The sequence below is a fragment of the Osmerus mordax genome, chromosome 12 (assembly GCF_038355195.1).
Source record: "Osmerus mordax isolate fOsmMor3 chromosome 12, fOsmMor3.pri, whole genome shotgun sequence".
NCBI classification, from domain to species: domain Eukaryota; kingdom Metazoa; phylum Chordata; class Actinopteri; order Osmeriformes; family Osmeridae; genus Osmerus; species Osmerus mordax.
The window spans coordinates 2,943,947-2,971,482 of record NC_090061.1 but is presented as its reverse complement, the minus strand read 5'-3'; the positions used below and the strand labels follow the sequence as shown (position 1 = coordinate 2,971,482).

General features: G+C 48.3%; 1 protein-coding gene across 1 annotated transcript in view; it reads left to right on the top strand.

The window, feature by feature from the left end:
* The window catches only part of LOC136953929 (transcription factor COE3-like), a 36,466-nt gene extending 11,833 nt beyond the window's left edge, over nt 1–24,633 (top strand). Inside the window, exons 5-10 of the mRNA XM_067247405.1 lie at nt 4,959–5,047; nt 14,488–14,553; nt 15,670–15,844; nt 18,607–18,789; nt 21,239–21,328; nt 21,820–24,633. Of these exons, the coding sequence (XP_067103506.1) occupies nt 4,959–5,047; nt 14,488–14,553; nt 15,670–15,844; nt 18,607–18,789; nt 21,239–21,328; nt 21,820–21,851 (635 nt within the window). The 3' untranslated portion in view covers nt 21,852–24,633. The remainder of the gene's footprint in view (nt 1–4,958; nt 5,048–14,487; nt 14,554–15,669; nt 15,845–18,606; nt 18,790–21,238; nt 21,329–21,819) is intronic.
* Nucleotides 24,634–27,536: the final 2,903 nt, after the last annotated feature.

Here is a 27,536-nt window from a genome sequence, read left to right as displayed (position 1 = left end):
ATACTGAACCAGGCAGCAGTGTCGGGTGCACGGCAAGACTCTGCATTGCTTGTGTTTGTACGCGCCTCAAGATATTTTCAAGCGTGCGCTAGTTGGTTCCGTTCATTGATAGGGTGAAAACCTAGTCAGCATGTTCCCTGTTCCTTCATGAGTGTTGTAATACCTTCTTACCTGAAGTGAAGGGAGGATAGCGAGGCGTGATCAATAGCGCCGTGCGAGTGTGCAACAGGGGGGTTTAGACGCTTGTCAACAGGTCGCAGCCTACAGGCCCCAGAAGGCAACCCTCACAGCGCCACTTGACAGACCAAAGCATAAAATAGCAAAACAAATCAGCCCATCCACTTAAGGCTCAGTGCCGGTGTGCGTCTGTCAATTCCTTCCCCCCCCTTCCCCGCCCCAGGAGGGAGGGCGGAATTATCTGCGACACATATCCACGGGCAATGGGGCCAAACGCTGCCAATGACCTGCATCAATCATAACATGAATAGAGACAGAAAATTGCGGCGCATGTTGCTCTGGGATCCAAACGCCCTGGAATCCTCCTCCCCCCCCCCTCATTCCGGAACACTTCCATTCCGGAACACAGCCTGTCTAGGGAGAGGACGTATTTTATATGGAATATGGACTCCATCTGAAATGATAAGTGTAATACAGGGAAAGCCACGAAGAGTCTTGTGAGTGAGCCAGGGAGCAGGCGAGGGGAGATTTGTGGTTTAGAGACAGCTGGCTCATCAGGGGACATGACCGTGCCTTCAACAAGGACATCACTGAAGTGAAGAGAAAGGAAAAACATAAAGGTGAGAAGGGATTCCTAAAGTGCATCTTCTCCCCTGGGCTCCGCCTGGTAAATAGGAACAGGGTCAGCAAAGTAGGAAAACAGATCCGGGTTTAAGCGGTTGGAGGCGGTCGGCATAGAAAAATATGAAAAAGGAAAATGGAGTAAATAGATGTAAACACGACGGAGGACGGGGGATGTAAACATATGAAAGATAATGTATACAGACCCATCTGAAGCTGTGAAGACTTGGGCAGGGGAAGTTTGGACTGCCCGTGAGACTGATGGTTGAAGGAACCAGGCTGTGTTCCAGCCATCGAAGTCAGCGCCCACCCTCTCTCTACGTAGCTAGCCTTCTCCTCTCACAAGCTGACATGCAGGGTTGGAGAGTTCAGAGAAAACAGACATGAATAGTAAACGACGTGAATGAATTCAAGCTAGATTCATCAAATGTAATATGTCATGGAACTAGTTTTAAAGACGGGTCCGTTAGAGATAGATAACACATTTTTAAGGGTAATGGACAGTCAACATGTGAGTTACGAGGTGCTTTTGAACAACACTCTCTCTTTACAGTGTCGGTGTTGAAGGAAGCATTCCTCTGGGGACCTGGGCTTGCCCACTAGACCTGAACATGGCTGCCTCACCATGCATAGCTTATGTGATTAGTACAGACCCATCTGAAATCACCCAGTCAGCACTTCCTCGATACTAGCATTAGCCTCATAGCTCGTTTCATATGCGCCTCTTATTTTGAAATACCCCTGGTTGGGATTGTGTGCGACAAGTCGTTTTTTTTTTCTTCTGAAGGACATGATTTTCGGACTGGTTTCACAAAGCAAGGTTCTTGCCAATTCCTGAATGTCTTGAGCCTTGCTTTATTGTACAGCACCGATCACAGTTGTACAGTATTGTACAGTACCAATCACAGTTGTTACCCATTCTGTTTGACAGCGAAGGGAAAGGTTTTGAGGTAGCACAGACTCTAAGCACTCTTATGTAAACATGGTTTTATCTCTGGCTAAATCTCAGACATATCTGGGACATACCTGACCTGTGTTGTTTGTGCTTCTGTGGTGTTGTGCTGTTATTATGGGATGGGTACAGCTCAGTGGCACCGCATGTGACTGCAGATCAAAAGATTGCAGGTTAGAATCCCCCCCTTCCCCCGGACATGACTTTGGAGAAAAGCATTTGCTAAATAAATACATGATTATTAATATTGGTAGGAGCCAGTGTGGTTGCTCGTAAGGCAAAAGGTGACACTGGGGTTATTTGTGACGGAGCTGTGGCCTTTCAGACGTTCAGATTTGTCGTTTTCTCCACGTCTCTTACTTGACTGCACCTCTCTCTGTTTCACTTTCTCGGTAAGTAATTGTCGGATAATAATCGCATTCTTTAGAGTGAGACGTTTGATCATTTTCTCAGAAAGAGAGAGAGAGAGAGAGAGAGAGAGAGAGACTGAGAGGGAAATAGAGAGTGAGGAATAATGATAGAATGAGTACGGAAGATAACCTCCATCTCCTCTTCTAATTCCCTCCCTCTCTCTCTCTCTCTCTCTCTCTCTCTCTCTGTGTCTCTCTGTGTGTCTCTCTCCCTCTTTTCTTACCTCCTCTCACCAGTGAACTGCATTATCTTTCGAAAGAACAAAAAAATCATCCCCGTCAGACACTGCAAAGACGCGAAAGATGGCTGGGGCCTCCGGAAAAAAAATCAATACAAATTACGATAGAGAAAGTGGCACTGATGGCTGGAATTGCAGCATATGTTTACACTAAATCAGGCAATCTATCTTCATATGGGCGGTGTAATGCATAGAGGGTCAGGGTTCGCCTAGCGCGTTGGCGCTCTCCAATTACTCAGGCTCTTTGCAAGGAGGCAGCCATATCGATTGGCTGGGAGGGCGATGGGCCTTCAGGCAGCCAATGGGAAGCTAGGGTCAAAGTGCAGGGGGATTTTAATAAGGGGAAGTAATGGGCTTAATTTCTGAGGGCTTGGTGGTGGTGGGAGAGATGTCTAGATTCCCCTCTGTCTTTATTTCTCTCCTTCCCTCCCTCTCTCTCTCCCCCCCCTCTCTCTCGCTCTCTCCCTCTCTGTTTCTCTCCCTCTCAAGAGGTTCATTAAAAGCCAAGTGTTATGAGATTGCTTTCGCTTCCTCCTTTATTTCTCTCTCTCTCTCTCTCTCTCCGTCAATCGTCGTGTGCATCTCAGTTTCTCTTTTATTCTCTTTCACACTCCCAGATGCCGCTCGCGACCACTCCTTCTTGGTATCTGACATTCTTTTTTTTATTTTATAAATGACGGAATTCCCGTAACGCCCAGTGCTAGTTCTACGATTATGATAATGCGTGAGCAACATCTAAAAGTGATTTAGTTTTTGATTACTGCCTACTGTGCCAAGTCCCGCAAAATCCAAGCATCCAGGTAGTCAACGTTCCGAGAAACCTTGTTGTGTCGAACTGCCGAGGGGGAGATCAGATCAACGGTAAAGTAATGAGTTTGGGTCGGGCTGTTCCTTCATGGTGTCTGCTCGGAGCGAGCGGCTCAGATCCAACATGGCAGCCCCCGTAGAGAGGGCACGTCTTGCTCGCCGTCACCCCTCAGCTAGCGTTGCCAACCAGTCGACAGGACCCTTCTCTCCCCTCCTCTCCTCGCCTGTGTTTGAAACGGGCTCCGACAAATTTGATTTAGAGGCTCGCCGGCGCCCAATCCCTTGGAAAGAAAACAAATATTGTTATAATGGTAATAACATCTATTTGCCGCTCGCGTCAAACGCCAGCGAGGCCTTTGAAAGAGACCCCTGCTCCACCGTCGCTACCTTATTCTTATTCATGAAAGCGGCGGTTATGCATATTAGCGCAAACTAGCTATTCTACTCACCGGCATTTGGTGTGTCAATCATCCTTACAGAATACAAGAGGCGCCGGTGACAAAAGCGTAGTGGGCAAGAAGGCTGACAAATTGTCCCCAAAGTCAAATTTGACAGCCTTTTATGATTAATGGGCTTGATTATGGAGAAATATCTCCCCTAGCTCGTTTCCGGGTGTCTCTCTCTCTCTCTCCGTATGGAGAGGCGAAGGAATTGAAATTGCGTTGTTTGCAGGAGGAGAATGGAATAAAAAGAGAGAGAGAGAGAACCCAGAGTGAAGGGGGTGCAATTGAATTAGTTAGGAATGTGCAAGTGAGAGGGATAGTGACGGGGACAGGTTGAGAGTAAGGTCTCACACTTAATAAACAGCAGAGAGCGGAGAGGAGAGAGGGAGATATTGGCGGACACTTGGCTGACAGACCCGGGACTGATAGCCTACAGGACGTGTGTACGAGGGCAGGGTGGCCTGGTAGGACAGCTGCTAGACGGAGCGAAGCACACAGGGCCTCACTGATGACTTCATAAGGCTGTCAAACACACCATCGCATGAAACACACTACGTAGGATATTCAGGAGTTCAAGATGATACTGTGCTAATTGATGATCTACGCGGATATCGCATTGGATAAAACCCGTCTGCTAAACTAATTAAATATATCGCAGCTGTTGCTGCTGTTAAGGATGACACAGTTGCCTTTCGATTTTCTATTCCTTTGTCACGTTCGCCAGATTTTCCTGTTCGCTACGTGGGGCCGTTCGCTCCTGTGTGTGGACTTGTCTCCTCTGGTCTCCTCTCGTGTCCTCTCTTCTCCTATTGTCTCATCTCGTTTCCTCTCGTGTCCTCTCGTCTCCTATTGTCTCCTCTGGTCTCCTCTCGTGTCCTCTCGTCTCCTCTTCTCTCCTCTCGTCTCCTCTCGTTTCCTCTCGTCTCCTCTCGTTTCCTCTCGTGTCCTCTTGTCTCCTCGTTTCCTCTCGTCTCCTTCTCTCCTCTTCTTTCCTCTCGCCTCTTCTCGTCTCCTCTCGTCTCCTCTTGTCTCCTTTCGTCTCCTCTTGTCTCCTTTCGTCTCCTCTTGTCTCCTCTTGTCTCCTCTTGTCTCCTCTCGTCTCCTCTTGTCTCCTTGTTTCCTCTCGTCTCCTCTTCTCTCCTCTTGTCTCCTCTCGTCTCCTCTCATCTCCTCTTGTGTCCTTTCGTCTCCTCTCGTTTCCTCTCGTCTCCTCTTGTCTCCTTTCGTCTCCTCTTGTCTCCTCTCGTCTCCTCTTGTCTCCTCTCGTTCACTCCTGTGTGTTGACTTGTCTCCTCTTGTCTCCTCGCAGCACTGAACGAGCCCACCATCGACTACGGCTTCCAGCGGCTGCAGAAGGTCATCCCCCGACACCCCGGAGATCCAGAGAGGCTACCCAAGGTCAGTGCAGACGCTTCCCTGGGTGATCCTACTGACCCCGGACACCCATCAAAAGTCAGTTGGACGCTCCAAACTTCAGAACGGTCACTGAGGAATCCCAGTCCTCTGTTCGTTCCCCCGCTGGACCACCTACACTAAGTCATATAGACAGACAGAAAGAGAGAGTTGAAGCCAAGTTTCCCGAGGCTTGAACTTGAGATGGTTCATAGGGTTGATTCGTGTTCCTCGGTTAGCATTCGGCCTTCGACCTCAGACCCGGGCGCTAAGTGTTCTATTGTTTTTGGAAAAGAAAGGGTCAAACTAGAAACGGGTGTTTATGGGTCACTGCCCTGGAGATTGAGATTGTGTGTGTGATTGTGTTTGAGTCCGGATGGAGTCGGGTTTGAGAGAGGTGCTCGTGAAGGCGTTCACAGGAGGCGCTGTGATGAGGATGTCCACACACATGTACACTGACGTTTAAACACACGCGAGGAACACTCAAAAGTCACACATGGAAGATAAATGTAGACCCGTTAACGCATACACACACGCTCGGCAAAGCACGGCCAAAAAATCCAGCATTCGGCAGGTGCCCAGGCCTGCTGGTTAGCATGAAAAGATTATTTTCCCCTCTAAAAAGGTGTGATGCTAACTGAGTTAGATTCTTTCAGGCAGCCAACTGCTGTAGAGGGGGACACGATCAGATGGGGGGTGACAGTCTAAAGCAGCTGCCAAATTGAAACCATTTATCAAAATCTGACATCTAAGATCCAGTCACCAAAAAAGCAGTTTATTTGTAAATTGATACTAATAGTGAGCATACATTGTCTGGCCTCTTTGATGCCCTGATTTGCAACGAATAGAGTGGAATGTCTCTTACCCGCCTTTTAAATATTTATTTATTCAAAAGAACACTCAATAAGAGTATAGATTTCTCTCTTTCTTCCCTCCAGCCACAAGCTTTTCAGACGTTTCAGACAAGAAAGAAATCACCACAAAGTAATGTGTTAAAGCCCGCTGTTTGTAAAGAGGCACATTGCTCCCGACCAATGAGATCATGTCAGAAGGCAGTCACATGATCACTCAGGAGCAGTTAAGTCGACAGGTCACCACGTTTTTCGTTTTGCCTCTCCGTGCTAGACAGAGATGTGAACAAGCCAATACATCAGTCTGTGTCTTCTATTTCCCTCTTGGCCTGGTGAACAGGATATAGGTATTACAGCTCTTGGCCTGGTGAACAGGATATAGGTATTACAGCTCTTGGCCTGGTGAACAGGATATAGGTGTTACAGCTCTTGGCCTGGTGAACAGGATATAGGTGTTACAGCTATTGTCGTCAGTTTGGGGTTATGTCACCCACAAACGCTATGACCAGAATCCGAAAGGCTCCAAAATAAAGTAAATCCGTTTAAACCGTCAATTACATATTATAGCAGCAATTAGGGGCCTTCCATGAAAAACAACTAACAAAGGGGAAAATAATGATTGAAAATGGAAACAGAGGGGTTGGAGACGAGCCTTGTCCTGTCCTCTGCGTAACAGCAGCCTCTGTTTTCCATCGGCCATGATGGAAATCAAATCAAATTTATTTGTATAGCCCTTTTTACACGCAAGCATGTCACAGAGGGCTTCACATATGCCCATAGAACTGCCCCTCAACCAACCTAAACCTCCAAGGAAGACAAGGAAAGGAAGCGATGAAGATGTTTGCGGCCGTAGAGGAGCAGGTGTGAGCTGGACCTCCTGCTTGGCAGAGGACAGACAGGAGGAGAGGAAGGCTGTCGGGTCACTCCCCACCTCTAAGGACATCCCTGGATCAGGTTCACCTTCTGACCTCATCTCCAAGCCTGCCTTGGCCCCAGCCAAGCGCTGCAGTCACCAGAGAGATGTCTATAGGAGGTGGCCCAGGTCCAAGCCTCCCCCACAGTGCTCCTGTCCAGCTGTACGGAGGGATGGGGTTGGAAATCACCCCCCCCCCCCCACCTTGTGTTCCTGCAGAAAGATGTGGTCTTGGTTCACTTCTCTCTCAGCCCTTACCCCACCCCCCACCCCCCGTTCAGATATCCAGAACCTCTCCCAAGCTATCCATATCCAGATGTATCGAGAATATGGAAGAGCGTCACTGTCCAACTCCCTCCCCCCCGTTCAGATATCTTGAACCTATCCAGAACTTCTCCCATGTGTTCCATATCCAGATGTATTGGGAATATTGAGGTGTTTTAACCCCTACTGCCTCCAGGGAAACGGCAGTTTGGTTTGGACTTCTTCTCCATCCCAGATCTTTGCGGTTAGACTCAATCCCAGGTCACTGCGGGTTTAACAGCCTATGAATCCTGTTAAACAGACACCTGGATGGTGATTCTCTGCTTGAACTGAGGATTGGTTTTTCCACAGGAACAGGAGGCCTGTTATGACAACAAACTCGGGGGTAACAGAGATCAAATATAAAACTAAGATGGAGAATGGGTTGTGTTTGATGCCAAAGGAAGTGCTATAAAAAGATGATTTACAAACTGTAAAACTGGGAGGTTAAATGCGTTTGGCATCTGTATGTCCATCCTTAGATGTCATCTGAACCTGAAGGACAGTTTTGGTGTAAAGCAATCATTGCAAGAATTATAAAGAATTATTAATTTAATAAATAAATAAAATAAATAAATTTAAACAATATTAAATGTAATATTTAGTGAAATTGCATGTGGTAAATTTAATAAAAAATTGTATCCAAATCAAACTCGATTATCTTCTAATAAACCCCAGATACTCCTAGCCTCCCTTCAACAAACAGGAACTTCATCCTAGACTTCAGCACAGAATCATTCATAACCCATCCGTGCTGTACAGAGATAGTTAGAGACCACAGTATCCAGTGCTCTCTCTCTGTGTGTGTGTGTGAGAGAGTTTGTGTGTGGGTGTGAGAGAGTGTGTGCGTTGGTGTGTGAGAGTGTGTGCGCCCGCTGGGTTAGCTAGCTAGCTGCTGAAGGAGAGGCAGGAGAGTGGAGGATCTGCAGGTGATTTATCATGGTTAAGGGGGCTGTCGGATGGCTTCTTCTACAGGGTCAGCCGGCCCTCTCTCTCCAGGCACCTCCTGAACCCTGGAGCCTCCCCCATAATTGAGCCCCTACAAGAGGAGAGGAGAAAACAGACAAAAGAAGAAGAGGGGGGAGGGAGGGGGGTCTGCAGACAGAGGAGGGCAAGTGCGGGCGTGGGGTGGGGGGGGTGGGGTCGAGGGAGGGAGGGAGGGCTGGAGGGCTGGAGGGCTGGTGTTAAAAAGGTTGGGGTGGGTTAGGTGCGGTGTGAAGGATGTGGAAAGGTTTTGCTTGTGTTAAGAAATGCTGTAGTGTTTGATTTAAAGGGAACAGAGCTATTCTATCGATTTAATCAATCTATTAAAATCGTTTAAATCTATTAAAATCAATGTTGAAAATAGCCAGCGATTTATTCGTGTTTAACTTGTAGACACGTAAATCCAACTTACTCACATCTGAAACCTAGAAACTACACTGAACCGCTTCCTGTGTGGATTCAGAATATAGATAAGTACTTCCTGTGTGGATTCAGAATATAGATAACTACTTCCTGTGTGGAAGCGGAATGAAGATGACCCTTGACCTACAAGGAGGATTGTTTACATCTCAGCTGGTTGCTAAGCGGTTGCTCTTCGTGTGAGTTATTCCACAAGAAGTCACTGAAGTACCGTAAAGTGATGTAGGACGTGTGGTCTCTCAGTCCTGCATGTGCCTCTCCATCTTGTCTGGAAGACAGCACCAGGGGGAAGCATGGCAGATAAAATGATTTTCCTCCCTGGTTATGATCATAAAAAAAGAGCTTGCATTCATCCTAAAGATACACTCTCTCTCCCTTTCTCTCTATTTGTCTCTGTCTCTCTCTTGCACACACACACACACACACACACGTGCTAAAGCAGTTTTTCTCATTCCGAGGTAGACAGGGCTTAAAGCCATCAGTGAGCGTGTTCCAGGACAGACTGGATTCCCATCCTCGTGTTGCTCTCAGAAGGAGCGGGGCGAGGGCGCAGCCTGCTCCTCATCCCTGACTAGCATCAAACCCACAGAGGAGACACAGCCTTTCCTCTCCACATCCTGTTCTCCGCCAGGCCCTCCCTCCGGAGGCAGGCCGGTGTGTGATCTGTTTAAGCGTGTGGACTGTATGTGTGCGTATATTTACATTTACATTTAGTCATTTAGCAGACGCTCTTATCCAGAGCGACTTACAGTAAGTACAGGGACATTCCCCCGAGGCAAGTAGGGTGAAGTGCCTTGCCCAAGGACACAACGTCAGTTGGCATGACCGGGAATCGAACTGGCAACCTTCGGATTACTAGCCCGATTCCCTCACCGCTCAGCCACCTGACTCCCTTGCAGTATATACTGCATGCGTGTGTGTGCACATGCGTGTGTATGTGCACATGCGTGCGCCTGCTGTGTTTCCCTTCTCCCTCCCTCCCTCCCGCCCCTCCTACCCCCTCCCTCCCTCCTCTCCTCCCTCCTCCCTCTTGGAGGTGCATGGTAGTGATAAGAGATTATGATGGTATCGAGGAGCAGTGCATTACTGTATTGATTAGGCCAGAGCTCTCAGTAGTGTTAAAGCACCAGTGCTCTGATTGCCGGCACTTCTTCTGACAGGAATCCAATGGCACTGTCTCACTGCTGTCCTGATAGGGGAGGGGGGGGGGGGGGGTACTTGGGGGTGTGGTCGGGTGGGGCTTGTGTGTGTGTTTGGGGGCGGGGGGGGGGGGGGTGAATATGTGTGAGTATTGCGCCTGTTCTAACTGCCTTTACACAAACACATTAAACACGCAAAACACACACATCACCAACAGCAGTCACCACAGCCAGGCCAGTTGGACTGGAGCTCCCGTCAGTAATGATGCTCCAGAATGGGGCACCATGCGTGCCAGTTAAGGAGCTGGAGTCGAGCTCTGGGTGTTTCTCAACGCATGTTATTGTTTGATGATAACTAGTTAAAACCAGACATAGAACATTATGAATACTGTTGTTTCTGGGAGGACTGCTGTGATTTACTTACTTTCCAAATGTACCCAGGAGACAACACAGACACACACACTCAAACACAGACACACACACTCATCTATGAACATCAGCAGTGAGGCCTAGGAGGCGTCATTAGCTTGAGAAGGCTGTTGTGTTGTCAAGGCTACAGGGAAACAACAAAGGCCCAAGTGTGGCAAACTGTGTGCGTGTGTGTGTGTGTGTGTGTGCACGCGCGAGTGTTGTACGTGCATTGGCCTTCTAATTTGTGTACGCACAATATGTGTGTATGTGTAGAGTATTTTCCTATTGTATGTGTTCTGTAGGTTTGAATGTTTGCTTGGTAGAGGCTGAAGGTGTTGCCAGAGGGTCTTGTGGTAGACAGACAGACAAGCAGGCAGACAGGCACACAGTCAGACAGACAGTATATAGGCGGGCAGACAGGCAGGCAGACAGACAGACAGGCACACAGTCAGACAGGTAGTCAGACAGACAGTATATAGGCAGGCAGACAGGCAGGCAGGCAGGCAGGCAGACAGACAGACAGGCACACAGTCAGACAGGTAGTCAGACAGACAGTATATAGGCAGGCAGATAGGCAGGTAGTCAGACAGACAGTATATAGGAAGGCAGACAGACAGGTAGTCAGACACGCAGTATATCGGCAGGCAGACAGGCAGGGCGTCAGCGACATTAACTAACTTCTGTTTTATAATGGAGATTAATGAAGCCAGTGTTTGCCAGAGGGGGGGGGGGGGGAGAGGGGCGGGGGGGAGGGGCCGGGACACGGGGGGGGAGCGCTTGGCAGTGCCAGGGTGTGACAGATTGCGCCCGCTCTCTGTGGATCGCAGAGCGGCCTACGAGGGGGGAGGAGGTCTGGGCACGAGACTGACAGGAGCTGGGAAATGAGCTCTGTACTTGGCTTTGTGTGGCCTAGGTGTGTGTGTGTGTGTGTGTGTGTGAGAGAGAGGGGAAAACAGAGAGAGAGACAGGAATAAAGAGAAGGAGTGAGAGAGATCGACAAAGAGGAAGAGAGAGACAGAGACAAAGAGAGAGGGCGAGACATACATATGGGGTTGTTGGGAATGGTGTCAGTGTTGACCTGCAGGGTGGATGCTGGGTGGATGAGGTCTGGACAGGGTGCAAGGATACATGACAGAGGAACACACTTTCACATGACATCTGATAAAAGGAAAGGCATGCATGCAACACACGCACACACCATGCTTGTTTTATTTTTTGATAAACAATCCATTAGGATGAATTCCGATCCACAATGAACAAGCTGTTAAAGCAACGGTTATTTACTGTAGCCATGCAACAAGAGCAGGGATCTGCGCTCCTCTGACGGCTCGGACTAGCTCTTTCCCGAGGTCACACAGTTTGTCGTGGGAAAATACGAGAGGGACATCCTGGTTCGTTGGTAACTCTGAACTCTCTGCCAGTAAAGCATCACAAGCCTTTAAATCTGCATGCATCACAAAACAAGACGAAAAAAAGTTCAAGAAATGCAACTTTACGACTCGTAGGTCGTGTTGTTTGTTTAGTGATATAAACAGTAAGGACTCTAAGACATACGGAGTGTGGCTTGGGAGTGGGGAGGGGGGGGGGGTGTGGGGAGGGGGGGGGTGGGGCTTAACCCTTGAGTCTTTTGTTCTCCCTGTGGTGATATCTGCTCCTGGTGTGATCCGGTACACCAGATGTTCTCCTGGGATTCTGCTCTTTCTACTCTCTACTCATCACACTTCCTCTCTCTATCTGCTCTCTCTCTCTCCCTCTCTCTCTCTCTCTCTCTCTTCCTCTCCCTCTCTCTCTCTCTCTCTCTCTCTCTCTCTCTCTCCCTCCTGGTGTGGATCATACCCTCCCTCCCTCCTGTCCTCAAGCACAGATCTGATCTCCCTCCTGTGTGTGGGGCTGCCTGGGTCATTCCCACCCTCTGGACTGTTGTTTCCGTATGGACACGCGTGTGTCTCTGCCCTACGTCCTCCTGTCGCCTCTCCTCACCTTCGCCTTCACGTGGCGTTCACACGCCAGCAAACACGCCAGCGAACACGCTGTCTACACGCCGTATCCGCGTCGCCGTTCGTCATCCGTCTGAGTGGCTCACAGAGCAGGATCCAGCCAGGCCGGATCAACGTCCGACACGTGAAACGCTGTCAGGCTATGTAGCCTTTCCTACATAACTTCTGTGCAGTGGCGTTACTTGTGTGATTGCCGTGTAGTTACATGTAACCTCCACGTAGAGTGTAAGTACAGCGTGGTTCCTGTGGGTATAGCAGCGCAGCCACATGGTGGTGGATGTACGCTGCTGTGCCACGGTCTGCCTGGCTGGCGTTCAGACAGAAGGCCCTCGTCAGTGTAATACCCTGGAGACCTCCAGCAGAGGCTCCCACAACACCAGCTCTCATCCCCAGAGCCCCTGGGTGACACCCCGCACACACACACACCCTCACACACCCCCCCTCCCCCTCCTCTGCTCTCCTCCGCGCTCCTGTGACTGTGGCTTCTTCCCCACCTGCTCTGCTGCCACTCACTCATCCTTTCCTTTCCTCGTTCTCATTTGGTTTTCCTCTCCTCCCTTTTCCCATCTCCTTCGGTCCTTCTCTCCTTCCCTCCTCCCCTCCTCTCTCTCTCTCTCTCTCTCTCTCTCTCTCTCTCTCTCTCTCTCCCAAAAGAGGCCACACACGTTTGTCCCTCTATTTAGCTTCGCCACACTCCAGCAGCCGGCCCCATATTTATCTATTTATCCGCCCTGTTATTGTTATTAAGAGCCATCGCCGCGGCGACCCGCTGAGCTGCCGGCGAGAGATGGGAGCTTCCTCCTCGGGGCTGGAGAACAGCCTGCGGCCTCGGAGGGAGGGAGGGGGGGGGGGGGAGGGAGGGGGGGGGATGGGGGGAGGGAGGGAGGGAAATTAGACCGGGGAAATCCAATAAACAGATGCAGTGTGGGTCTAATAAGCCGGGGTTCTGAAGAGACTGATAGGAAGCACCAGAGGCAGTCTGAAAGTGTTAATGTGTTCCTCCCACCTCAGGGTGCTCCCCCATACACACACACACACACACACACATTCTGTCACACATACACACACACACACACATTCTGTCACACACACACACACACATACTGTCACACATACACACACACACACACACACATACTGTCACACACACACACACATACTGTCACATACACACACACATACTGTCACACACACACACACATACTGTCACACACACACACACACTGTCACACACACACTCTCACACACATGGCACAGAGCCACCAGTAGTGATGTTGAGTGAAGGCCCTTATGCAGTTCAAGCAGCCTGCAGTTAGGTTGTTGCTGTGGGCTGTTGGGAGCCCGATGAAGAAGGTTGCTGCTGAAAACACACACAGAGATGTCATGTATTCAGTTAGCACACTCTGTCATCCCAGACTGCATACAGGAGGGGGGGGGGTGCTAGCCTTGTGTGTCACATGGATGAGGAAGTTTGCAGGGGAGAGGGCCTCAGTGTTGAAGATAGGAACTGCAGACGTGAGTGTGTGTTTTTGTTTGGGAGTATATGCTTGAGTGAGTGAGTGTGTGTGTGTGTGTGTGTTTTTGTTTGGGAGTATATGCTTGAGTGAGTGTGTGTGTGTGTGTGTGTGTGTGTGTGTGTGTGTGTGTGTGTGTGTGTGTGTGTGACACAGGGCGTGTGTGGGGGTGAAAATGAGATGCAGACAGCTGTTTTCTTTAGGTTGTTTAGAAGGCACAGTGCTCCCCATTAAAGCTCCCCATTAAAGCTCATCTCTGACTTAAACTCTCCGAAACAATGATCACTCTTTAATGTGCTCTCGTTTTATAGCTCCAGCATAATATACGACTGGTTGTGTCGCATGTCGGCTTTTCAAATGCACTGAGGGGGATTTAACCGTCTGATCTGAAATCGGAACACTTCCCTGATACTGCTGTCGGTTTCTGTTTCAAGTAGTAACTTGTAACTTAGTTTCACTGAATAAACTTATCAGCCCGAATGTCAAATCTTTGAATTTGATGAAGGATGCAAGTCTGTACTATAACCTTGTTTTAGATGACGTGATTATTTGAGGTTGCTTTGAGTAGAAGCCTATCTTACATCCTTGTGACATATGAACTCACTTAAATACTCGACCATGAAGCTGTACCTATAACTGAAAAATAACAAATAAAATATCAAATGAATTAGTGATCAAATGCAGGACGTAAGTGCTGTAGGATGCAGGATGTAGGATGCAGGATGCAGGATGCAGGATGCAGGATACAGGATGTAGGATGCAGGATGCAGGATTTAGGATGCAGGATGTAGGATGCAGGATGCAGGATGCAGGATGTAGGATGCAGGATGCAGGATGCAGAATGCAGGATGTAGGATGCAGGATGTAGGATGCAGGATGTTTGGTGTGGAGCTGACTTCAGGTGTTGTCTGCAGGAGGTGCTGCTGAAGCGAGCTGCAGACCTGGTGGAGGCTCTGTACGGGATGCCTCACAACAACCAGGTACGGACCTGCACACACACACACTGCACACACACACACACTCTGCACACACACACTGCACACACACACACTCTGCACACACACACTGCACACACACACACTGCACACACACACACTCTGCACACACACACTGCACACACACACACACACTCTGCACACACACTCTGCACACACACACTGCACACACACAGACATACACACTGCACACACACACTGCACACACACACACTATACACATGTCCAGAGACTTATGACATTAGTTAAGAAAAAACATAGAAATAATGGTTAGTTAGGCTCCAGACATGGGACATGGTGTTGCAGTGGTTCATGTCTCAGTCTTGTGTGGAGCAGGAAAGAGGGGGTGGTAGTTTTGATAAGATGGAGCTGTAGTGCGACACAGCCAGGTCAGAGAGACCTCTAGTCAGACATCTGTAGAGGCGAGACAGGAGAGAGACCATCTGTAGAGGTGAGACAGGAGAGAGACCGTCTGTAGAGGTGAGACAGGAGAGAGACCATCTGTAGAGGTGAGACAGGAGAGAGACCATCTGTAGAGGCGAGACAGGAGAGAGACCATCTGTAGAGGTGAGACAGGAGAGAGACCGTCTGTAGAGGTGAGACAGGAGAGAGACCATCTGTAGAGGTGAGACAGGAGAGAGACCATCTGTTGAGGTGAGACAGGAGAGAGACCGTCTGTAGAGGTGAGACAGGAGAGAGACCGTCTGTAGAGGTGAGACAGGAGAGAGACCATCTGTAGAGGTGAGACAGGAGAGAGACCTGGGCCTTCTGGTTCACCTCTAGACACGACATCAAACCAATTACAGATATTGTTACAGCCCTTGAAAATGTGTGTTTTTTGGTAAATATACTGTAGATAAGGGTGATTACTTGCTTTTTGAGTCATTTTGTGTTTCTCATTATAACCGGGATCAAAGAATTCATGTAACAGACAAATAAAACAGAATTTGAAACACACACATGAAAGAAATAAGTGTTTCATCTTCACCTTTCCTATTTGTCCTCCCTGTTTTCCCTCTCCTCTCTCTCCCCCCTTTCCTCACTCCGCCCTCTCCCCCTCCCCCCTTTCCTCACTCCCCCCTCTCCCCCTCCCCCCTCCAGGAGATCATCCTGAAGCGGGCAGCAGACCTGACCGAGGCTCTGTACAGTGTCCCCCGCAGCCACAACCAGCTGCCCTCCCTGACGGGCGCGGCCGCCCACTCTGGCATGATGGGGGTGAACTCCTTCAGCAGCCAGCTGGCCGTCAACATCTCCGAGGCCTCACAGGCGGACCAGGGTGAGAGCTGCTGCTCTGCCCTCCTCCAGGCAGCGTGTGTGTGTGACTGCTACACCTATACCCTTGGTGAGGTGGTGTGTGTGTGTGTGTGTGTGTGTGAGAGTGTGTGTGTGTGTGTGTGTGTGAGTGAGACTGCTACACTTATACCCTTGGTGAGGTAGTGTGTGTGTGTGTGTGTGTGAGTGAGACTGCTACACTTATACCCTTGGTGAGGTGGTGTGTGTGTGTGTGTGTGTGTGTGTGTGTGACTGCTACACCTATACCCTTGGTGAGGTGGTGTGTGTGTGTGTGTGTGTGACTGCTACACCTATACCCTTGGTGAGGTGGTGTGTGTGTGAGTGTGTGTGTGTGTGAGTGTGAGAGAGAGTTAGACTGCTCCACCTATACCCTAGGTGTGTGTGTGCGTGCATTTGGGTGTGTGTAAGCCACACCCCATAGCCTTGGTGAGGTGGTGTGTGTGTGTGTTACACCCGCTCTCTGTCACAAAGCATGAACAGCACTAAGGAAGGGGAGGTGCTAATGAGTTAGGAAACGCAGAAGACATGTCATGAATAAAACACCAAGCTGACACACAGTGCAACGAACAACACACACTTTCACAAGGTTTCAAGAAACTGTGTGTGTGTTTATGTATATGCATATAGTCAGTGTGAGCATATTGTTGCATGTGTGTCTGTCACTGTCGTTAACATCCTGTGTTTGACAGCAAATTTGCATGTGTTTACAGTACTGTGGTCTTCCAGACTACACACACACACACACACAGACGGAGGCGTTTGGAAACGTGCCCTTTCTGAGGGGCGTAGGAATGAGGGATACACACAGATATACGGCCATGCATGTTTGTTTTGCAGATGAATCCTATTCTAGGTCCTTCTCTCGACCTGTCTGCAAGATAGCATGAACACACTGTAGATGGAAACCAGTCACATTCATGTATACACACTCACACACACACCCCCACACACACACACACATATTCACACACAGAAACACACACTCCTGCACACCCCACACACACGTGCGCACACACACACAAAAATACATGCCAAACTGTGTTCACTCCCCTGACACCTCGCCATTTTAGTTCCCCCTCTCCTCTCCTCCCCCTCTCCTCCTCCTCCCCTTCTCCTCCCCCTCTCCTCTCCTCCCCCTCTCCTCTCCTCCCCTTCTCCTCCCCCTCTCCTCTCCTCCCCCTCTCCTCCCCTTCTCCTCCCCCTCTCCTCTCCTCCCCTTCTCCTCCCCCTCTCCTCTCCTCTCCTCCCCCTCTCCTCTCCTCCCTCTCTCCATTGTCTGTTTTTGACATCGCCGAGCAGAGAACACCTACAGGAATCTATGAGGTCATGGGAAAGCATGGAGGCTGGGGAGGAAATGGAGAATACCACAGGTTTACATTCACAGTCACTGGAACTGCAGGCCAAGGGCCTGACTGGTTCACCCTCGCTGTTACAGCGCGATGAAATACGTTATTCTTTACGTCTCCTTCAATTACGCGTTGAGATGAAATCATTAGGAAAAGCAGGCGGTTTACATGCAGGGGCCTCTCAAACACACAAGGTAGGGTTCCGCTCAGGCCTTCCTAACATACCACCACGGATCTGCTTTGTGTCACACTGTCTCCGTGCAAAAATATATGATTTCAGCCGTCCTCTGGTGTTGGTTCCCATCTGAGGGCAGGCGCGGCACTCCTCACTGCCTGCCCTCCACGTCAGCGCCTGATTGGTGGATAGAGTTTCTAACTGGTTCCCTCAGGCCTGGCTGTCCTGTGTCTTTCAACCCCGCAGAGTGGTGTAGTTACCTGAACTTTCACCTCATACACCCCTTCCCCCTTCCCTCTCCTTCCTGCCCCGCTTAATATCCTCTACCCCCTCCATTCCTGCCTCCTTCCCCTCTTCTCCCTCCTCACCTCCTTCTCCTCGACCCCCTCCCTCTCCTCAGCGGGTTGGCGTAGAGCTGTAGTGGTCCTCTGGCGTGACCTTTAACCCCATCCTTGCATGAGGCACCCATGTTCCTGCTGACCCGAAGGCACACTCCCAACATTCACAGTGTGCCAAGTAGAGCAGTGTTCCTTCCTCCCCCTATCTCTCTCTCTCTCTATCTATCTCTCCCTCTCTCTCCCCCTCTCTTATCCTGTTTCTCTCCCTTTCTCTCCCTCTCTCTCTCTTTCTTTCTCTCCCTCTCTCTCTCCCCCTCTCTTATCCTGTTTCTCTCCCTTTCTCCCACCCTTTACCTCCCCCTCTTTTTTTCTTTTTCTCTCCCTTTCTTCCTCTCCATTTCATCCCCCCTCCCTCCCTTATCTCCCTCTCTCCAACTTCCTGGTTTGGGCCAACGCAATTCCCAGAAGGAGAACCGTTGCCTAGTCTCTGTCCTGGGATAAGGGGTGGGAGGGGGGCTGGGGGGAGGAGGGGGGCTGGGGGGGAGGAGGGGGGCTGGGGGGGTTGCAGGCGATGGGAAACACATGTCAGTGAACACAGTGAAGGGAGAGGCAGAAAGGGACAATCCCCAGCAAAGCCTCAATGCTTCCCCTGCATTAGGGAACCAGCGACACACACATATACACACACACACACACTCCTCTTCATCAAGGGTGTAGGTGTAGCGTTTCTGTTTTAAGTGCTGAGGGAGATCACACCACTCAAAGACCCTTTCCTGGTTTCCCCAGCAAAACATACGACCCTCAATACACAATCATCGATTTCTCTCTTCCACTAAAGCTCTCTCTCTCTCTCTCCCTCCCCCCTTCCCTCCCTCCCCATGTCCAGGTTACTCCCGTAACTCCAACAGTGTGTCTCCTCGCGGCTACGTGCCTAGCTCCACCCCGCAGCAGTCCAACTACAACACCATCACTTCCACCATGAACGGGTACGGCGCGGGCATGACCAACCTGGGGGTCCCCGGGTCGCCCAGCTTCCTCAACGGATCCAGCGCCAACTCTCCCTACGCAAGTGAGTCTCTGACCCGCAAGAGGGGGCATAGTGAGTCTGTACCCTGCCCTGGGGCTCATCAGGGGGCATAGTGAGTCTGTACCCTGCCCTGGGGCTCATCAGGGGGCATAGTGAGTCTGTACCCTGCCCTGGGGCTCATCAGGGGGCATAGTGAGTCTGTACCCTGCCCTGGGGCTCATCAGGGGGCATAGTGAGTCTGTACCCTGCCCTGGGGCTCAGCAGGGGGGCATAGTGAGTCTGTACCCTGCCCTGGGGCTCATCAGGGGGCATAGTGAGTCTGTACCCTGCCCTGGGGCTCATCAGGGGGCATAGTGAGTCTGTACCCTGCCCTGGGGCTCATCAGGGGGCATAGTGAGTCTGTACCCTGCCCTGGGGCTCAGCAGGGGGGCATAGTGAGTCTGTACCCTGCCCTGGGGCTCATCAGGGGGCATAGTGAGTCTGTACCCTGCCCTGGGGCTCAGCAGGGGGCACAGCCGAGCACCTCACCCCGTCTCAAGCCACCTGTTGTGCGGATCATTTCTCCATGGCAGGCGATGGGATGTCCAGATATGTAGATGGGGCTCAGTGTGGTTTTCTGAGGGGGCATGTGTGTGCTGGGACAGTCCTAGAGTAACCCCGAACGATGTTAAAACAATCCTAACCAGATGGCGGATTTACGTTATAGCCAAACTGTATATTTCAACCGTGACTTAGCAACTAAACGTAAACAGTGACAGGACAGAGCTGGGTGACTGGGGTGTTGGTTACCTGCAGGAGGATAACCCCCAGGTTATCCCCTGCCTCAGCGAGGCAGCCTCAGAGTGGCAGCCTCAGAGTGGCAGCCTCAGAGTGGCAGCCTCAGCGTGGCAGCCTCAGAGTGGCAGCCTCAGTGTGGCAGCCTCAGAGTGGCAGCCTCAGCGTGTCAGCCTCAGAGTGTCAGCCTCAGAGTGGCAGCCTCAGAGTGGCAGCCTCAGAGTGGCAGCCTCAGCGTGTCAGCCTCAGTGTGGCAGCCTCAGTGTGGCAGCCTCAGCGTGTCAGCCTCAGCGTGTCAGCCTCAGCGTGTCAGCCTCAGTGTGGCAGCCTCAGAGTGGCAGCCTCAGAGTGGCAGCCTCAGTGTGTCAGCCTCAGCGTGTCAGCCTCAGCGTGTCAGCCTCAGTGTGGCAGCCTCAGCGTGTCAGCCTCAGCGTGTCAGCCTCAGCGTGTCAGCCTCAGTGTGGCAGCCTCAGCGTGTCAGCCTCAGCGTGTCAGCCTCAGCGTGTCAGCCTCAGCGTGTCAGCCTCAGCGTGGCAGCCTCAGAGTGGCAGCCTCAGTGTGTCAGCCTCAGCATGGCAGCCTCAGTGTGGCAGCCTCAGTGTGGCAGCCTCAGAGTGGCAGCCTCAGCGTAGCAGCCTCAGAGTGGCAGCCTGGGTTATCTGTGGGACTGGTCTCAGGTCAGGGTTCCTGATCGGGCTGAGGAGATGAAGGGAGGGGTGTGTTTAGTCTCTCTGCGCCACACAGACGTGGTTCCATGCACTATGCCGAACTTTGACTGTCCCCTCATTCATCTCCCTCATCGCTGTCCATCGCTAACCAACTAACACCCTCATCAAGCCATTCCTGCTCCGGTCTGACCTCACACAGCTGAACCAGAGACTCAACATCTCACGATAACTGTAAAGATGATGTGTACCTTACCGAAGCAAAACTGCACTGATTGTGTGATTCATATCATAATGCTCAAAAGCATTTCACTGTCCATTACATGGTTCCATTTTGAATATGATTTTCACCAACTGTGTATTTTGGGGGACTGGGAAGTAACATTTTAGAAATACAGGCTACATGTTTTGTGACAACTGTTTCACTGCACGTTTAGTAATGCTTCTAGAGTTATGTGATGTTAACAAACCCAGTAACCGTAGTAACACACCTAAGCCGTACAGTAGTAACAGCAACTTCAGCTGCCTTTTCCTTGACTAATACAAATTGGTGACCAAAACAATAATGGTAGAAGTGCGTGACAAACAGGAAGTCAGCTTGTGGTGGGATGATTTCACTGTAGGCGCAGACGCTCTGTAGAAACACAGTTATTTCGGGAGAAAAACCAGAACGGAAGTTGCTGCTGCCTTGGGTCAAAGGTACTGTCTTTGTCCACATCTGATTCGGGCCAACAAGTTATGGATCAACTTTGCAGATTTTTGCACCTTTTTCTGCTCCGAGCATGTGTCTCCAGCCCTCAGTCCTTCCCTATAGGCAGGCATCCATGTACCCCAGACCCCCCCATGCATGACCATGTTGCACCTCATCTCAGTCCATCCACTCACCAACCTCTGTGTGTCTGTCTGCCTGTCTGTTTCAGTCACTTCCTACAGCCCTCCGTTAGGATCTACCTCCTCTCCCTCCTCCTACTCCTCCTCCTCCTCCATCCCTCTCTTCTCCGCTGGATCCCTAGGCCCTTATTCATTCTCTCCTGTCCATATGATCTCTGCAGTCAAACAGAAGAGCGCCTTCGCCCCTGTCGTGCGGCCACAGACATCCCCGCCCCCCACCTGCACAACCACCAATGGCAGCAGCCTACAGGGTGAGCATCCCGCCCATTTCCTGCCTCCCGGCCCCGCCCCCTTTCAGCTGAAAGAATATATAAAGGGTGCATTCCTTAGCTGAAAAACATGTAATGGTAAACTTTGTGCATCACGGCCGAACCACAGCGATAAGGCTGAGATAGGGGTAGGTCATGAGGTCAAAGTTGATCCATAACTTCTGGCTCTATGGTGGAGATGAATTTGGGTATTTGTTTTTGGGAACCTACTCATATTCAAAACGTCAAAACCGAAATCATTATAACTCAGTTGCATTCTCTATCGTGTAATTCAGTTGCAGTTCGTCAGTTTATTTACGAGTGACGTATGCGTCACGATACGAATGATTGATCTTCGAAGCAGAGACGAGTGTTGACGTCACAACAGATCAAGATGTCTCAACGATGTTGTGCATTTTGGGTTGACTCTCAATGCGCTTGATACCGTCCGTAGCCTGTGTTTGAGTGATAATCGTTGTGTTTGTGTCTTTCAGCAATGGCAGGACTCATAGTCCCCCCTATGTGAAGAAGACATCCTGCCCTGGGAGACCCAGCAACCCTGGCCCACAGAATCACTAACAAGCGCAGCTTGAATTTCCCCAACCTTGTGGACAGAACTCCCGCTTTTCCAGGAACCAGAACCGCAACACCACAAAATCCAGACCGCCACAGTTCCACAGAACTTTTCAACGTCGCTAAATTATGTTTGTATAGGTGCCCGTAGTCGACTTCATGGTCAGCTCCTTCTTTAACATCGGGGACAAGAGTGATCTTGCTTGTCCGAACCAGTAGCACGCTGATGAAAAGGTTAGCCAGTCTGAAAATATAGCAATGTGAATGATAGACTATGGTCTAATGGCAGGTATGGACACCTCGTTGTGTGAATATTGTCCCAGTTAACAAGGCTTATTTGCAAGGCCGAAGTTTCCTTAGACTGGATCCTTAAAAACTGGGCTACGACTCAGTTGAACCACTGTGAGTAGGAAAAACCAATGAGAATTGTCGACTACAGCTGATGTAAATGCAGAATCCAGGAACTATCTTTCTCTCTGTTAAATTTCAAACAATTAGTGTGACGTTGAACGGGAATCTAACCCTGACAATGTCAAGAAATTCTCTTCAAAGATCATTGATCTCTAATGTCAGTGTCTTTTAGCATTTTCTTTTGTGTACCATAGCTTTTAATGGTGTGTGTATTTAGCATATTTTGGAAGAAAATGCAGCAATTTTCTAATCTAATGACAGGTTTGGCGGAATTCTTCCGGAAAAGCAAATACAAATGTTATAATAACATTTGTTCACCAACGTTATCTCAGTAATGTCAGGCCAACTCCAGGGTTTGTTTTTGGGTGTCAACCATTTTTGAAATACAGTACAATAGTTGTACTTCCGGGTGTGTTGAGTGGTAGATTTTAACCAGAAATGCTTGCAGCAGTTTTAATCACGTTTAGGTACCAGATTTCTTGTTATTCTTCTGATTGTGCTTATTTTGTATGTATTTATAACGTATGTTTTGGGATTCCTTTTGTGATTTAGGCCTGAATGATAGTCTCAAATATATACGTAAACACATTTGATGTCTTAATACCTTTTAGATATTGTAAAAAGAGTGAACAAGTGAGAGGAAGAACCTTTTTGTAAAAACAAAAAAGTCTCGTCATGACATGGTCACCCTTGTTTTTGAAAGCAGGATCAACGCTCCACCACTTTTGTATAAAAAATAATAATTTTCCGATACTATATTTAACTTTTTGTATACAACATTTGTGTTTTTCCTCTTATTATTGTCCTTTGTGTATTATTGTGAATTGTGTATAATCAGTTATTTCTTAATGCACTATTTTAGTTGAGGCACTTATAAGAGCAATGCATCTTAGTGAGCGAGGAGAAAAAGAAAATGTTTAAAAAAAACTTTAAAAAAACTAAAAGACGAAGGGTAGTACAGATATGCACCCATGTGTTTTGTCATTATGGACTTGACCTTTCTGCCTGAAATTGCAATCTCCTTGTCATGTGAATTTGTATATTTCAGAAGCTAATCCATTCTTTTCTCCATTCCTTTTAGTTTTTTATTTGAAGGCATAGCCATCAGTTCTGTGGTTGAAGTTAAATATATGTTGTCCATCCTCACAATGGACACAAGTCTCTTCATTATGTTTCGATGAGGATGAATGTATAGTAAAAGACAAACCCGTACTCAAGTTAAAACCACTCATTTGTAAGGATCACTGATCTCAAGGAACCTTCCATTGATGTTAATGTTGTTGGTGGTGGTGTTATCGTCGTTGCACACAATCTGTATCATTTACTTATGCAATTGAGTTACTGTAATGCAAGCTATATTTCCACATCTCAGTGGAATGTTTTCAAAAAATAAAGACAAACTACATAATTGATGCCTTACAATTGACCATGCTCAAACACAATGCCTTTATTACTGTTATTTAAAGCATGAAGAACACTAAAATGATATTTTTTTATTTAGTAAAGGTTTCGATTGAAATTATTATGAAATTACTTTGGTATCCGAGACCCGTCAGCCTATAAGGCGTAATGAATGTGTCTAGTCAGGGTTTCTTGGAGAAACGATTCCACCCGTGACCCCACATAGTCAGTCTTAAACATCACAATAGTGGTACATAATGTATCTGACTGTAAACAAATTATGTGTAGTGAGGTAAATCTCCATTGGGTGACATTACCTAGTCATAATATTATTATGAGGTAAAAGTCAGTTAGGCTTCGCTGGAAAAACCCATTTTGAATTATGAGAATGATATGTAGCTTTTAGAGCCCACTTGTACTCCTCACTAAACATCTGACTTCAATATTGTTGACCTCTAAGCCCATTTTGAATGAAAACATGGGAATTTCTCCCCAAGTTAAAACTTGGCCAACTCCTCACAATCCTTTCCTTCATCTCCATTCCTCATATCCTTTCCATCCACACACTGAATTTTCAAATAGCTTGCATTTATTTTATTTTTTTTGTCATAGTTGTAGAAAGCTTGCTTTTGCCGCCATGGTTTTCAGCAGATGTTTTTTAAAACTGCAAATTGTACTTTCTCAATGTTTGATTCAATGTGAAAGGGGGGATAGGTACTGCATCTTTGTGAAATATGAAATATATCATCAAATTATATCAAAGCACAATGTTTAATTAATGTCTTTAGAATACAGCTGGAGAGATTTCCTCCAGCTGTCGTTTCCCTGTCTTTGACCATGCTGTACATACTGCATGTTTTTTTTCTGTGATCCAGTGCTTTTTGTACAGAAACAGTTCTAATAAAGATTACATTTGGCTTGGATACTCTCTGGATATTTTAGAAACTGTATTGGCATCCTTCCACTCCATTAGGATCTTGGACGTTTAAACCTGATCATGAATCTCTAGAGGGAACAGCAGGGCTAAGACCCTTTTTTTCCAATAAACTATCTAAATAAGCTCACCCTTGAAAATTGCTCATAAATCGATCTAACTAAAAGCCTTGGATCTTGAATCCGCAAAACAACACCTCTTGAGTTGACAGACATTGATCACAATCATCATTCTAGGTCTCACTTATAGAGGAAATACTTCTCAATGACTCACAGACAGGTTGCACAAACATTAGCTGAACATCATTTAGTCTGCAAGGAAAAGTCATGAAAATATGACTTATTCACACCTACAGTACAGTATTGCTGTTTTAAATGTGGTCCCACACACATTTTTGAGGGGTTAACTTGTCCAATTCTAAACAGTGAGATACGGTACATGAGTACTGTACTGAACAACACTTGGCTCAGCACAAGAAGAGTGTGTGTTGTTCCACTTCAGTTGCTTCAAAGGGGTCGTGAGCTGTAACAGGTTCCTTGGTAAGAGCAGCACCAGCGGGACAGAGATAGAGTTGCCCTCCGCTCGCAGATAATTTTCTGTGATGCCTTCGAATCAGCGAAGGGCTTTATCCACTTTGCGGCTTCCAACAAGGAAGTCTGTTTTACATCCTACGCAGAGGTAGGAGGATCAGAACAACGGAAATCTGAGAGACGGAGGGAGTCGGCGGGAAGTTAAGTCTACCGCCGACCAGGAGAGCATTCGGTGGCACAGCTTACCAGCTACCTCTCTTACAGTACCTAGCCGGCCAGAAACACTGTGAATGTAGAGATGCATGATCGCTTGTTAGTGAGGACTTTCCTGCCAAACCTTCCAAAGCACCGCAGAAGAAAACCTTCCAGAACTAAACCACTTCCCCTCTGCGTTGTAGCCAAAATACATCTAGGTTCTGCCAAGCGTGGGGGGGAAACTAGGCTGCCCAAGCTATAGAAAACATGGCCGCTGTCCCACAACAAGTGGTTCCTCACGTAGAGAAACTATTAACGGGTTTGACATTTTTGAGACAGAAAACTCAATAATACATAATCAAGGTTTCATCTGTAAAGATTTCATGGAAAACGGGTTCTGGTTCAGACTGAACCTGTAAACTCTTAAAGGTCATGTTATCCCGATCTCAACAAGGTTTGTTTCCCCCTGGTGATTTCTCTGGCAACACATCGAACTGGGATAAGCAAGGCATGTGTGTGTGAAGGCAGGGAAAGATGGAATACTTAAGAAGCCCGATGAGATGATATAACACACTTTCCATCACTTGTGAAATCCTGACACAATGGCGATGATGCAATTGGCAACGTAAGACAGTTGCCAGTTTTGCTAAGACAATCGCAGAACACTGTACAGATGGACAGAAAAAAAATGTCAAAAAAAAAAAAAGATGAAATCGACTTTGTCATGCAACACCCAGCATTTACATTTACAGTTGACATGCTGTAGCATAGCCTTCGGAGGACTTGTTGAAACGAGGTCAATCAGTGAAATGGGGGGAGGCGTTAAGGATGCTATGCAGGTGTGTTTTGTTAGGGAATGGGGGGGAGGGGGGTAGAATCAACTGACATAACGTCACTCAATCTCTCCATACATCTGCAAACGTTGAAGAATTAAACAATTTCCTCTGTGTTTATGATGTCATGGTGACTGTGCAGGCCTAGTTTGGAGGTCAGTGTGTGTGTGTGTGTGTGTGGAGGGGGGGGGGCATACACATAAGAAATAAAAGAAAAACGCTCAAGCTTTTTTCACGGAGCGACTGTAAGTCATCTCGCACAGGAAGTGCCTTGGGCCTCAGCCCTGTGATGACACCAGACCCCTTCGCCAGCCCTGCGCAGTGGAGAGGTATGTAAATCACCGGTATAAAAGTTCAAGCTGGCCAGAGACTGTTCCTGGGAAGCGCAGGGGGCTGGAGGAGCTTGGGAAATTCGATGTAGGCCCATCAAAACCATGTGTTGCACAAGCCGTGAGGCTTTGTCAATAAAGTTCTCATATTTTAGTGGAGGGCTCGGCGATTTCCTCATCGTTAGGACGGAGTCTAAGTTGAGGGCTTGAGACTACAGTGACCACATGAGGCTGCTTAGATTATGGGATGTGACACAGCAGATCATATTAACAGATGTTCTAGCGTGTACTGGACTGTGGAGCCCATGACTATTTTGGTCTGGGTGCGTACGTTTGCAGTCAGCCTGGCCCTTAGACCCTGGTCGGGGCTTTTGTCTTGGAGCAGACGAGTCCTCTGTGATGGATGTGTTGAGTTTTACGCCAATCATACTGTACCCCACATGATGGCATGTAAGGATCCGTAAGAGTTTCATTGATCAGGATGACCTTGTGTGACACATGATCAATACATCACTGGACTTGACTCCATTCACACACTGTCACAAAACTTTTAATATTCTTGGTCCATGTCAAGCAAAAATTCAAACTTTGCAAATACACAAACACACTCACATACACGCACACACACACGGACACACGCGTTTCCAATTTCTTCACAAGATGTGACAAGTGTTACATGATCATACTCAGTGTGTCACTTGTTAAACTGTTGGCTTCACAGCATGTGAGTGTCTATCAGTCAAAATACATTTGTAAATAATTAAGAGCACACAAATTCTGCAGATACGAAACTGTGTCCACCATTTCAGCGTGAAGAAACAGCATACCAGTATTTACAAAATATTATGTTTATATACAGTACACACTATGTGTGCATGTGGATTATAGTATACAGTATACTGTAATATATACTGCATACCTATATACTATATACAGTGCGGAACATGCACTATATGTACACTGCAGGAGGGGGGGGGTTCCTAATGTCATCATGTCAGTCAGTGA